Raw genomic sequence first — 14,885 nt, forward strand, 5'->3', positions numbered from 1 at the left:
TGTAAAAAGATCATAGACAGTTGCAAGAAACATACAGTTGTGTTAGTAGGTGATTTTAACTTTCCACGTATTTACTGGGTTTCCCATACTGTTAAAGAACTGGTTGGGATGGGATAGAGTTTGACATATGTGTTCAGGAAAGTTTCCTTAATAAATATATCAAAATCCCAATAAGAGAGAGTGCAATACTAGATCTCTTATTACGGAATGAGACAGGGCAGGTGATAAAGGTTTGTGAAGGGGAACACTTTGCATCTAGTGATCTAATGCCATTAGTTTCAAGTTATCCTGGAAAAGGATAGGTCAGGTCCTCAGGTTGATACTCTACATTGGAGAAAGGCCAATTTTGCTGGTATCAGGAAGGATCTGTGTTAAGTGAGAGGCCTTCAAAAGTGAAAGTTTGAGAGTACCAGGCTTGTATGTGCCTTTCAGAATAAAAGGCAAGAATAACAAGATAAAGGAACCTTGGTATTCAAGAAATATTGAGGCCCTGGTTAAGAAAAGGAGGTACATAGCAGGTATAGGAACAAAAGAGGTACTTCAGAAGTATAAGAAATGCAAGAGAGTACTTAAGAAGGAAGTCAGGAGGGCTAAAGGAGGCATGAAATTGCTCTTGCAGACAAGCTGAAGGAGAATCCTAAGGGCCTCGGGAGATGGATGCAAAATCTAAAGATGTGAGGCAATGTAGCAGTGAGGTTGTGGACCTTTTTCAGATTACAGAGGAAAAGGTGCTTATTGTCTTGAGGCAAATTAGAGAGGATAAATCCCCAGGGCCTGACAAGGTGACCCCTCGGACCCTGTAGGAGGCAAATGAAGACATTACGGGGACCCTAGCAGAGATATTTAAATAGCCCTTAGTGAAAGGTCAGGTACTGGAGGATTAGAGGTTAGCTAATATTGTTCCACTGTTTAAGAAAGGCTCTAAGAATAAATAGGGGAATTATAGGCTAGTGAGCCTGACACAAGTCGTAGGAAAGTTATTGAAAGATATTCAGATTAATACGTATTAATACGTATACGTATTCAGATTAATACGTATTTCAGAAAAACACAAAATGCTGGCAGAACTCAGCAGGCCAGACAGCATCTATGGGAGGCGGTACCTCTGCCAGCATTTTGTGTTTTTATTTATTTTTAACATCTGCAGATTCACTCGTGTTGCCTTAGTAAGTATTTCAATAGACAAGGACTGATTAGGGACAGTCAACATGGCTTTGTGTGTGGTAGGTCATGTCTAGTCAGTCTGAAGAGGAATTTTGATAAAGGCAAGGCAGTGAATGTTGTCTACATAGATTTTATTAAGATCCTGCATGGGAAGTTGGTCAACAAGGTTTAGTTGCTTGGCATTCAAAATGAGGTAGTAAAATGGTTTAGTCATTGGCTTTGGGGGAGAAGCCAAAGAGTGGTGTAGATGGTTGCTTCTCTGACTGGAGGCAGAAAATACATTAGCTAACCTCCAATCCTATGGTACCTCACCTTTTGCGAAGGATGATTTAAATATCTCTGCTGGAGCCCTGCAATTTTTGCACTAGTGTCGCAGGGATCAGTGTTGGGTCCATTGTTGTTTGTCATCTATATCAACAATGTGGATGATAATGTGGTTAACTGGATCCGCAAATTTGCAGATAGCATCAGGATTGGCCAATCAGGTAAGGTCTTACATGGTGAGTGATCGGGCACTGAGCTGTGCAGTAGAACACAGACATCTAGGAATACAGATCCATAATTCATTGGAAGTGCAATCACAGGTAGAAAGGATTGTAAAGAAAGCTTTCAGTACATTGGTCTTCGTAAATCAAAGCACTGAATACAGCAGTTGGGATGTTATATTAAAATTATATAAGACATCAGTGAGGCCTAATTTGGAGTATTATGTGCAGTTTTGGTCACCTACCTACAGGAAAGATGAAAATAAAATTTAAAGTTTGCAGAGAAAATTTACAAGGGTGTTGCTGGGACTTGAGGAGCTGTATTACAGGGAAAGGTTCAATAAAGTTGGACCTTATTCCCTGGAATGTAGAAGATTGAGGGGAGATTTGATAAAAACATACAAAATTATGAGAGATACAGATAGTGTAAATGCAAGCAGGTTTCTCCACTGAGGTTGGGTGAAGCTACAACTAGAGGTCATGGGTTAAGGGTGAAAGATGGAATGTTTAAGGGGAACATGAGGGGAAACTCCTTCACTCAGAGGGTGGTGAGAGTGTGGATTGAGCTGCAGGCGCTGGTGGTGGATGCGGGTTCGATTTCAACATTTAAGAGAAACTTGGATAGATCATGGATGGGAGGGGTATGGAGGGCTATGGTCTGGGTGCAGGTCAATGGGATTGGGCAGATTAATGCTTCAGCATGGATTAGATAGGCCAAATAGACACTTTCAAAGTATCGAGTACCGTAGTGTTCTATTATTCTAGGAGATCAGCTAACTGTTTAGAGGTTGCTGTTCAAGCCTAAGATGTTGCTTCCTGAATGGGAATTTACTGGAGACAGGAAGCACAAGACTTGAACATCATCATCTAGCATTTCCCTTCTGGTTGTTCCACCACAGAAGATCCAACCGTTATCTGAGATATACTCCGTCCCTGTTATCTGCAAATTTGCTGTTCATGGATTCAGATCCCATCTTAAACTGTTTTCCAACATGCTTTCAGTATGCACATATACACTTGAAAGAACCAGTCATTGCCTGTATAAATACGGCAACAGATCTGTTTTGTCAAGTGGCTCCCTCTTGCTCATTGTTTTCAAAGAGAAAGGTCTTTTTACAAAGCTACACCAGTTTTGAAACTGACCACTGTTTTGTGAGTTTCAGTGGAATTAGTTAGTTAGTTAATGTTTTATTTTCTGTCTTAGTGTTTAAGCTTTTTAATCTATTTATTAATGGGCTCCAAAAAAGTTTTAGCGTCATCAGCATTGTTTTGTTATCTACGTGGTGAATGCTATTTTGCTGGAGGAACACATCAGACCAGGCAGCATCTGTGGAAGCAGAGGAATCCCGTGCCTTTACAAATCTTCCTCGCCTTTCTGATCTCCTCCAGCAACTGTATTTTGGAACAGTCTCTGGGAATGGCCATCAGCCACTGAGGTAAGAAGAAGCATGGGTTCTGGGGCTGTTGCAGTGGATTAGGCCCAATATTCAGGACTTTCATGGCGGCTTCATTTATATTTCTTTCCAGGTGAGCAATTTGATGTCTGGAGTATTGTAAAGAGTAACAAGTTTTTTACAAAGCTGCACCAGTTTTGAAACTGACCACTGTTTTGTGGGTTTCAGTGGGTTCCACATGGTAGGCTTATTCAGAAAGTCAGAAGGCATGGGATCCAGGGAAGTTTGGCCAGGTGGATTCAGAATTGGCTTGCCTGCAGAAAGCATAGTGGAGGGAGTACATTCTGATTGGAGGGTTGTGACTCATGGTGTCCCACAAGGATCAATTCTGGGACCTCTACTTTTCGTGATTTTTATTAACGACCTGGATGTGTGGGGTAAAAGAGTGGGTTGGCAAGTTTGCAGTTGACACAAAGGTTGGTGGTGTTGTAGAGGATTGTCGAAGCTTGCAGAGAGATATTGATAGGATACAGAAGTAGGCTGAGAAGTGGCAGAAGGAATTCAACATGGAGAAGTGTGAGGTGGTACACTGTGGAAGGACAAACTCCAAGGCAGAGTACAAAGTAAATGGTAGGATACTTGATAGTGTGGAGGAGCAGAGGGATCTGGGGGTACATGTCCACCGATTCCTGAAAGTTGCCTCACAGGTAGAGAGGGTAATTAAGAAAACTTATGGGGTGTTAGCTTTCATAAGTAGAGTTTAAGAGTTGTGGGGTAATAATGCAATTCTATAAAACTCTGATTAGGCCACAGTTGGAGTACTGTGTCTAGTTCTGGTCGCCTCACTATAGGAAGGATGTGCAAGCACTGGAAAGGGTAAAGAGGAGATTTACCAGATGCTGTCTGGTTTAGAGAGTATGCATTATGATCAGAGATTAAGGAAGCTGGGGCTTTACTCTTTGGAGAGTTCAAGGGGGATATTAGAGGAAGGTTTTTTATTCAGAGTTTGGTGCATGGAATGCACTGCCTGAGTCAGTGGTGGAGGCAGATACACTCGTGAAATTTAAGAGACTACTAGACAGGTATATGGAGGAATTTAAGGTGGGGGGTTATATGGGAGGCAGGGTTTAAGGGTCAGCACAACATTGTGGGCCGAAAGGCCTGTACTGTGCTGTACTACTCTATGTTCTATGTTCAAGCGCAAACATACACTGTAATTGTGGGTGCAATGCTGGTGGAGTGATGGGAGCTCTAGTGCCTCCTGGAGGGTAGTGACTGCTTGAAGGAGATCAGAATCAGAATCAGAGTCAGGTTTATTTGCACTGACATATGCTGTGAAACATGTTGTTTTACATCAGCAGTAGAGTGCAATACATAACAAATTACTATATTTTACAATATGAAGTAAAAAAAGTAAATAAGTAGTGCATAAAAAGAGCAAAATAGTAAGGTGATATTCATGGGTTCATAGACCATTCAGAAATCTGATGGCAATGGAGAAGAAGCTGTTTCTAAACATTGAGTGTGTGTCTTCAGGTTGCTGTACATCCTCCCTGATGGTGGTAATGAGAATAAGGCATGTCCTTAATGATGGATGCCGCCTTCTTCAGGTAGCTCCTTTTGAAGATGTCCTCAATGGTGGAGAGGCTAGTGCCCATAATGGAGCTGGCTGAGTTTAAACTCTCTGCAGCTTTTTCTGACCCTGTGTATTGGAGCCTCCATACCAGATGATGATGCCTTCCATGGAATATCAGTAGAAATTTGCTAGAGTCTTTGGTGACATACCAAATCTCCTCAAACTCCTAATGAAATATAGCCACTGCCTTCCCTTTTTCGTAACTGCATTGATATATTGGGCCCAGGATAGATCTTCAGAGATGTTGATACCCTGGAACTTCAAACTGCTCACTCTTTCCACTGCTGACCTTTTGATGTGGACTGGTGAGTATGTTCTCCAAGCTTCCACTTCCTAAAGTCCACAATCAATTTCTTGGTCATATTGACATTGAGTACATGGTTGTTATTGTGACACCACTCAGCCAGCCCATCTACTACTCTCTTGTATATTTCTTTGCTACTATCTGAGATTTTGCCAACAATTGTTGAGTTATTGACAAATTTTTAGATGGTGTTTGAGCTATGCGGTCAAGAATTCATCATTGTTGTACAAAAGATCCACTCAAGAATCTTATCACAGTGGGACAAAAGCTGTTCTTTAGCCTGCTGATAAATGTTTTCAGGCTTTTGTGTCTTTTGCCTGATGGAAAGGGGGAGAAAAGAGGATAACTGTGAGGGCAGGGGTCTTTGATTATGTTGGCTGCTTTCCTGAGGTAGTGAGAAGTATAATTACAGAGACCTCAGTAATCAATGTCCATTGTGTACAGCCCATGGTGCTCCCTCTGTAGTTAATGGCCTCTGTAGACAGAGATTATAATCATTGTCTTCTCTAGACATGACCTCTGTGGATTGTGATCTCATTAGACAGTGGCCTTTGTGAACAGTGTGGATAATGCTGTCTGTAGACATTGCATCTGTAAACATGATCTGTCTTCACAGTTCTCTGCGGGCAGTGTCTTTTGTAGGTCATGTAGGTCAGAGTGCTCCTTATGGCCCATTGGCACATGCAGTGTTGTAATGTGAAACAGCTTCAAACTGGTACTCATTCATGCTCCCTTTCAAACTTTCATCTCTCCAGAGGAAAAAGGCCATTTGTGTTTCAGTGCCTCCACTGCCCCAACTTGATGCTTGAAGCAAGGTCATCATGTTGGGGCAAGACATTTAACTTGGTAGGGCACAATGCTGCTGATAATCCACTGCATTGCTTGCACACCTGCTTTCAAGCCCACCATCGCTGGACAGATTTGAAGTCCTTCAGGAATTCCTGAGCCAGCTTGGGAGTTCTCAGTTTGGGTAACAAATTATGCAACTGAAACTTCTTTCCAGCAGATATGCAGGTTAAGAGCCTCAAGACAAATGAGTGAAGTATCTCTGTTTCTCAGTCTGTGGAAGAGATTAACATTGGGAATCTTGTAATATTACTCATCGTTAAAGCCTCTAGTCAACTAATATGCTAAGTTGAAGTTATTCTCTTGTGTACAAGTATAGTGAGGTACAGTTACAAAGAAAAATGCACTTGCAATATCATCACTAGCACATCAATTTAGACAATGCAGAATATAAGTTATACATAGATTATAGATAGTGAAGAAAAAAAGACTGCAAAACAGGAAATAAGTTAAACAACACAGTCAAAGACAGTTCCAAATTAGTGCAAGAGGTGTTTTGCATGGCTCCATTGCTGAGATAGTGTTAGAGTTGTGAAGATTGGTTCAAGGATCTTTTGGTTGTAGGAAAGTAACTGTTCTTGAGTTAGTGTGGAACTTGAGGTTTCTCTACTTCCTGCTTGATGGTAGCAGTGAAAAAAGGCATGATCCAGATGGTTGAGGATCCTTGATGGTAGATGCTACCTTCTTAAGGGAACACCTTCTGCAGGTGCTGAAGATTGTGGGAAGGGCTATGCCATTGATGGACCAGGCTGTGTCCACTACACTATTCAACCTCTTGTGTTCCTGTGTGTTGGGATTGCTGTGTTATGTCATTGTGGATTCACTCACTAGACAATTTGGTGACATACCCTTTCCAATGATTGTCCTGGGTAACATTGAACCAGATGGCCATTGGTCTTTCCCTGGAGTGGGTAGTGGGTGGATAGGCTGTCTTGGGGATTTATTCAGCGCACTAAAAGGGTGTTCCATTGTATTGCAGAGTTGAGTATTCGAGGAGCACAGGAAGAGGATCCACCAGACCCCCAGCTCCTGCGACTGGACAACATGCTGCTGGCAGAGGGTGTGGCCGGACCGGAGAAGGGTGGAGGTTCCGCCTCCGCTGCCGCTGCTGCCGCCTCTGGGGGCTCAAGCACGGACAATTCAGCAGAGCACACTGACTACCGGGCCAAACTGACACAAATCCGGCAGATCTATCACACAGAGCTCGAGAAGTACGAACAGGTAAACCTGCCAACCACCATCACCACATGCCTAACCCACAGAGCTTGTCAACTGCCACAGTAGGATAGAGTGTGAACCCAGGGTATAGGTCAAAATTGCTCTCTGAGAGGGAGGGCAATGGGAAGAATAGCTTCCACCAATGGTGGGGGAGAGTTTGCTGCCGATTCTCAAGTTGGGGAACTCAGAATAAAAGTGTAGGTCTCCCATCTCACTGTGAAAGGATGACACCTCTTTGGGGTGAGAGAGAGAGTGTGAGAGAGAAAGTGTGTGAGAGAGAGAGAGAGAGTGAGTGAGAGAGAGAGAGTGAGAGAGAGAGAGAGTGAGAGAGAGAGTGAGAGAGAGAGTGTGAGAGAGAGAGAGTGAGTGAGAGAGAGAGAGAGAGAGAGAGACTAGAGAGAGAGAGAGAGAGAGAGACTGTGGCATGTCAAATTATTGAGTGAACGATAGGTTTTGTTGTACGACAGATCATGGTCTCTCATTGGAGGCTTTGCTATTACTTGCTTGGTGGGTGATGGGTGCTGATGCTTTCTACTGAACTAAGTGGGGAAGAAGGAGGGGGGAGAGTTGATGCATTGGCACTGTCTGTGTGTGGGAGGGGGAGGGGTGCTTTGTGCTTCTCATGTTTTTCTGTCATTCATTCTTTGGGGTTTTTTCCTGTTTTTGTGGATGTTGGTGAAGCTAAGAATTTCAGGTAGTCTGCAGTATACATTCTTTGAGATAAAATTGAAACATTGAACAAATGAACCACTTAGGGTTCCTATGACCTTGGTACAGGGGCACATTTGAGAGCATCCTGACTGGTTGCATCACTGCCTGGTATGGGAACTGTACCTCCCTTAGTCGCAGGACTCTGCAGAGAGTGGTGCAGACAGCCCTACGCATCTGTAGTTGTGAACTTCCCATGATTCCGGACATTTACAAAAGCAGGTGTGCTAAAAGGGCCTGTAGGATCATTGGGACCCAAGTCACACCAACCACAATCTATTCCAGCTGCTACCCATAGATACTAAAGAGCATTGCAGCATAAAAGCCAGGACTAACAGGCTTCGGGAGAGCTTCTTCCACCAAGCCATCAAACTGATTAATTCATGCTGATCGGAGTATATTTCTGTGTTACATTGACTGTTCTACTTATTATAAATTACTATAATTGCACATTGCATATTCAGACAGATACATAACGTAAAGATTTTTCCTCCTTATGTCTGTGAAGGATGTAAGAAATAAATAAAGCTAGTTCAATTCAATTCTTGGCCTGAAATATTGACTGTTTATTTCCCTCCAGTGACTGCAGGCACTGGAATCTGAAGCAAGAATCAAGATAAAGGAGGAAATGGACAGTTGATGTTTTGGGTGAAGATCTAATGCTATTGCTTTGAAATGTTGATATTTCATTTCCTTCCACAGATGCTACCTGACCCACTGAGGTACCCCAGCATCTTGTGTGTTGCACCTTGGTTTATCTATTGCTCACCTGGCTGGTGAGAGTCTCTGCTTCGCTTTGAGAGAGAGGAAGGGCTGATGAGAACAGTAAATGTGGACCCACATATGTAGAGAAGTGCCCCAAGATCCTTAGAGAGCTGTGTTTACATTTTGCATTAACTGAGACACTAAATTAAAAGAAACTAACAGAGGTTCATGTTAAATTCAATGCAAGTGTCCTATTTAAAATTTGTTCTGAGGAAGAAAGAGTAGGAGTATCTTAGTTTGAAGTTCTCATCATAGAGATGACACACACGGATAACTGAGAAGAGTATTTCACTAAGCTTCACTTCAGTGTGTCAAGTGCTTGGGAGAAGATGAAAAGGGATCTACCAAATATTTTCTGATGACGCACGCAATTAAATGTGCACAGGTACTTCCCACAGAAGTACCTCAAAGTGTTCCATGTCTCTGGCATTATTGTAAGGGAAGTTGTTTGCTACATCTGTCAGGTGATGATCATTTTTTTTCATGGTATGATCCCACAAATGGCTTTGAGGGGAACGAGCAGTTAATCTGTTTTGGAAGGAATTAATGGAGGAGGAATCTCAAGCTGACAATTGAGTGTTCTTATTCTCTGCTGTAAAGAATCAGAGAAGAACCGAAAGAGGAGTCACTGTAAACAATGTACAGTGCGCTCCTGACTGATATAGAATCACTCATATCATTGCAGTCAAATATTTGGGAAAATATATGTTCATTGATAAATGTTAAATGGAGAGCACTGTTCTCTTGACCTGCTGGAGATCTCCTATATTTTCTCTTTCTGTCATATTTGCGGCATCTGCATTGGTTTTCTTGGCTGGAGCTGGGGCTGGGCAGAGACATGGCTATGGGATAAATAGGTGTCCAGCCACAATGTTGATGCAATCGGCAGTGATTTAAGGGATTGATGGGTGTTACAGTGCTGGAGACAGACCAAGTGTGGGATAAGAGCTTCCACTCCCACCTCCCCAATACATAAACACAACGCCTCGCACCTATGGGAAATCCTGTGTACACATCAATACGTGATGCAACTCAGTCCTTAAACTCCTACGCTCACCCCTCCACCCCAGTGTCACTCCCACAGTCCCTTCACCCTCCCACCTCATTTATTCCACAAAGGGCTAAGGGCTCTCCACTTCTTCCTTAAGCAGAGATCCAACTAGTTCCTCTCCACCAGTATGCTCATTAACCTTGCTGAACTTCACCTTGAACAACTTCTCATAGAATTGTACAGCACAGAAATAGGCCTTTTCAATCCTCCTCATTACTGCCTATTGTGATACATGCCGATGCTAATCCTATTCTCTCACATAATGCTCCTATCCCTCAATGTCTTTCCTCTCCAAGTATCTGTCTGAACACCTACCATCACAACATGACAACAACAGATGCCATTTTATTGGCTCTTCACTCAACTTTGGAACATCTGTACAGTAAAGATGTATACATTAGGATGCTCTTCATTAACTACAGCTCAGTATTCAATACTAATCAATAAGCTCCAATTCATTTCCTCAACTGCAGTCCCCAGTCAGTACAGATTGGCAACAAGATCTCTTCTACAACCACCATCAACATAAGTGCATTACAAGGCTGTGTGCTTAGCCCCTGTTCTACATGCTTTTATACTTATCACTAAGTACAGATCTAAAGTCATATATAAGTTTGTTGACAACATCATTGTTGGCCGAATAAATGGTGGTAACAAATTGGAGGGAGATTGAAAATTTGGCTGAATGGAGCCAGAACAACCTCTCACTCAATGTCAGCAAAACCAAGGAGTTAATTATTGACTACGGGAGGATTAACCAGAGGTCTATGCACCAGTCCTGGTATGGAAACAACTGTACCTATGTCTTAGAGTCATAGAACAGTGCAGCACAGAATTGGGCCTTTCGACCCATTTAGTCCATGCTGAGCCATTAAACTGGCTAGTCCCATCAACCTGCAACCGGACCATACCCCCCCATACCCCTCCCATCCATGCACCTATCCAAGTATCTCATAAATGTTGAAATCGAAAGGCTTCTATCACGTGCATTGGCAGCACATTCCACACCCCCACCAACCTCTGAGTGAAAAAGCTCTCCCTCATGTTTCCCTTAACCTTTCATGTTTAACCCATGACCTCTATAGAAATAGCCTCCTTGCATTTACTCTTCATAATTTTGTATATCTCTATCAAATCTCTCCTCAATCTCCTACATTCTAGGTAATGAAGTCCAAGCCTATTCAGGTTTTCCCTATAACTCAGTTGCTCAAGTCCCAGCAACATCCTTATAAAATTTCTCAGTATTCTTTCAATCTTATTTCTATCTTTCCTGTAGGAACATGACCAACACTGCACACAATCAACCAAATTACAATTTGGAGTAAAAATTTATAATTCTTACCATGTCTTATACAATTTCAACATAACATCCCAACTCCTGTACTCAGTACATCAATTTATGATGGTCAATGTGACAAAAGCTTTATTTATGACCCTATCATATTACACCACTTTCATGGAATTATGGATCTGTATTCTGAGATCCTGCTGCTCTACCACAATCCTTAGTCTCCTATCATTCACTGTGTAAGAGCTACCCTGGTTGGTCCTCCCAAAGTTGAGCACTTCACACTTGTCTGCATTAAATCCTATTTACCATTTTGCTGCCATTTTTTCAGCTGGTCCAGGTCCTGCTGTAAGCTTTAATAGTCTTCCTCGCAGTCCACATGCTCCCAATCTTGGTGTCTTCCGCAAATTTGCTGATCCAGTTTACCACGTTATCATCCAGATTCTTGATATGCAGCAGATGACAAACACCAATGAACCCAGCACTGATCCCTGCAGCACACCACCAGTCACAGACTGTTAGTTGGAAAAGCAAACATCTACTACCAATCTCTAGCTTCTCCAATGTCTAATTCAATTTAATACCTCATCTTTAATGCCAAGATTCTGAACTTTCTTGACCATCCTCCCATATGGGACCTTGTCAAAGGCTTTGCTAAAGTCTGCCTTGTAGAAAAACTCTATAAGATTAGTTGGATATGACCTGCCATGTACAAAGGAATGCTGATGATCCCCAAAATGTCCCAAATACTAATACCATTTTTTCCCTTCATCAAGCCAAGATGTTGCCATATATGGCAACCGTGTTGTGTACTCCAAATTGGCATTGTCATTTTCTGCTTCTTTCTGCACTTCTCTTACAAGAAGCTAAAAGTCACATTAGATGTGATCGATTGATACTTGAACAACGGAAAGACAGCATTCAGCCATAACATGCCACCTTTCTACCACTGGGTCCCCCTGCTCCCAGGAACCACAGGAGGTTCATTCACAACACTGGTATTGCTGAGGAAGTGGCGACAGAGTTGAGGAGGAAGAGCCAGCATCTTGATTGAGTTAAGACAGCGTGCAAATTGGTCACCACTCTCTTGCATACTCCTGGCCAAAGTACAGTCCCTGGACAACAAGCTGTGTGAGCTGAGAGCCAGAATATCCTACCAATGGGAAATAAAGTACTGTAACATTTTATGCTTTACTGTAACATGGCTGTCGGAGGAGATACTGGACCAAGCCATTGAACCCATTCTGTGTTCGGAGCAGACCTGTCTGGGAAAGGTAAAGGGGGGGAGTATGTTTCATGGGGAACAATGCTTGGTGCGGCACAGGTAGCATGCACACCCTCAAATCCGTTTGCTCTGCAGATTTGGAGTACCTTGTGCTGCTATGACGACCTTTCTGACTGCCTAGAGAATTCACATCAGTTTATATTACAGCTATGTACATCCCATTACAGTCCGATACTAACCGGGCTCTCAATGACCTTTGCGAAACCATCAATATCCATGAAACCACACACCCAATGGTTGCTTTTATGACTTACCGGAAGTTCTACCAACACATCGAGTTGAGTACCTGGGGAGGAAGCATATCCAACCACTGCTACTCTCCCTTCTGCAATGCCTACAAACCACTTCTCTGCCATCTGTTTGGAAAGTCTGATCTTTCCTCCATCTTGCTCCTGCCCGCCGACAGGCAGAAACTGAAACAGGAAGCAGCCATTGTGAAAACCATCCACTGCTGGTCCAACCAATCAGATTCATTGTTACAAGACTGCTTTGATAGCGTCACCTGGGAGATATTTCATGCTGAGAACATCTCCAAATACACAAAAGTGGCCATAAGCTTCATTTGGAAGTGCATTGAAGACATAGTTCCTCAAAAATTGGTTCAGGTCTACCTGAGTTCAGTGCGTGTTAGCCTCAACATAAGGGATAAAGCCATCAACTCCGGGGACCAACAGGAGCTCAAGAGATGCCTCATGATTTATGTAGAGCCATCAAGGAGGCAAAATGGCAACACAGGAACAAAATCCAGTAACAACTCTATGACAATGACACATACAGCGTCTGGCAAGGATTGCACACCAGCGCTGACTTCAAGAGGAAACACAGCAGTACCACCTCACTCCTGGATGAGCTAAATGTTTTTTTACCCTCAATTCGAGGTTGATAAGACTGAACCCCCAAGGAGAGCCACTGATGAGACCTGCACCTTGGTCATCTCCGAGGGTGAGCTGCATAGAATATTCCAACGTGTCAACAGCCGCAAGGCAGTGGGGCCAGACGGCATCCCAGGACGGGTCCTCAAAGTGTGCTGAACAGCTGGCTGGTGAGCTCACAGACATTTTTAATCTCTCCCTCTCCCAGTGTGTAGTGCCCTCCTGTTTCAAATTATCCATCATCGTCCTTTTCCCTAACAAAACCAAGGTAGCATCCCTGAACGATTGGTGTCTTGTCACACTCACCTCAATTATAAGCAAATGCTTATATTTTAGTTAAAGACTACATCTGCAGTATGCTACTGCCCACTACAATTCACTTGCCACAGAACTGGTCTACCAATAATGCCATAGCTACAGGACTACATACTGTCCTCACTCACCTGGAGAAGAGGGATGCATATGTTAGAATGCTGTTCCTGGACTCTAGTTCAGCATTCAACACCATAATTCCCTCCAGACTTGACAGGAAGCTCAGAGACACCAGTCTGCACACCACCTTATGCAGCTGGATCCTAGACTTCCTATTGGTGGTCAGGATAGGCTCCTTCACCACATTAACCAACCGGTGAAGCCATAGTTCTGAGCAGATCTCTAGGCCCTAGGAGGATCTGCCACCTCACTACTCCCATCTATCTGCACACCAGAACAGCATACCGAGACTATCCAATTTCACCTTATTCAGTCTCCTGAGTTCTCATTGACCCCTGGGTAGCCCTCCACAGCACACCAATTGACTGGTCCATCTGTGGAGTGGTCTTCACACTGCCCTCCTGCCCCATCCCAAGCCACCTCCTGTCTTTCCCAAGCTATCCTGGGTTCCGCACAAGTACACAGATCTGCTGGAGATTTTTAGTAAGAAAACAACCACAACATTCCCACCTCATCACACCTATGACTGTACAATTGAATTGCTACTTGGGACCTGTCCACCCTGAGTAATATTCTACTCCCTGTCAGCTCCAAAAAGTGTGGCCATGGGGGAGTATATCCTTGATGCCCTAGATTCTGGTTTCATCTGCCCCTCCACATTGCCTGCTTCTTCTTCTGGTGAAAATGGATGGTGGACTTCAACCATTTATAGTTTATCAAGACCTTGATAAGATCAGTGAAGAGCTGGTACACTTTGCCACTGATGTCCACGGCATCCGAGTTATTGCAAGGGACAATCTTGACTAAAACTGGACCTCCAAAATTTATACAACCTGGTCTGCATTTGTGAGGATGTGGAGGAGAAGACCGCTTTTAAATGGCCACTATAAATATCTCATGATGCCATTCAGTTTAGTCAATACCCCAGTTGGTTTTCCAGGCCCTTATTAATGACATTCTCTGAGAGATGCTATATCACTTTGTCTTTGAATACTTGATGATATACTCAGTTTCTCCAAGACATACTATGAGCACATCCAACATATTTGATGAGTTCTTTAATGTTTACTCCAGAATCAACTAGCTGTCAAACTGGTGAAGATGAGTTCCACATCTCTACAGTCTCCGTCCTCGGGTTTATTTTCCTAAGGTGAACCTAGTAAGACCTAAGCCACCACCCTCCAAGATCAAACAGCTCCAGTGTTTTGTGGGGTTCACTAACTATTACTGGAGGTTCATCCACAATTCCAGTTCCATTGCTTCTGCACCCCTTACTGCTCTGACTAAGAGAACCTCCAGCTCATTTTGCTGGACCCCAGAAGCCAAGGTACTGTAGCTTTCCAGGAATTGAAGCATTTGTTCTCAACAGCTCACGTCCTTGTCCTCCCTGAAGTGCTGCCCTTCATTTTTGAAGTAGATGCTTCAGATGTTAGGGTT

The 14,885-nt window shown here is 43.2% G+C and overlaps 1 protein-coding gene across 5 annotated transcripts in view; it reads left to right on the top strand.

Annotated features, from left to right (window-relative positions):
* The window catches only part of LOC132402194 (pre-B-cell leukemia transcription factor 1-like), a 465,767-nt gene that overhangs the window by 344,422 nt on the left and 106,460 nt on the right, over positions 1–14,885 (top strand). For all 5 annotated transcript variants that reach the window (XM_059984902.1, XM_059984901.1, XM_059984904.1 and 2 more), the window contains one exon: positions 6,809–7,050. In XM_059984902.1, the coding sequence (XP_059840885.1) occupies positions 6,809–7,050 (242 nt within the window). The remainder of the gene's footprint in view (positions 1–6,808; positions 7,051–14,885) is intronic.

This window comes from Hypanus sabinus, chromosome 11 (genome assembly GCF_030144855.1).
Source record: "Hypanus sabinus isolate sHypSab1 chromosome 11, sHypSab1.hap1, whole genome shotgun sequence".
Lineage (NCBI taxonomy): Eukaryota > Metazoa > Chordata > Chondrichthyes > Myliobatiformes > Dasyatidae > Hypanus > Hypanus sabinus.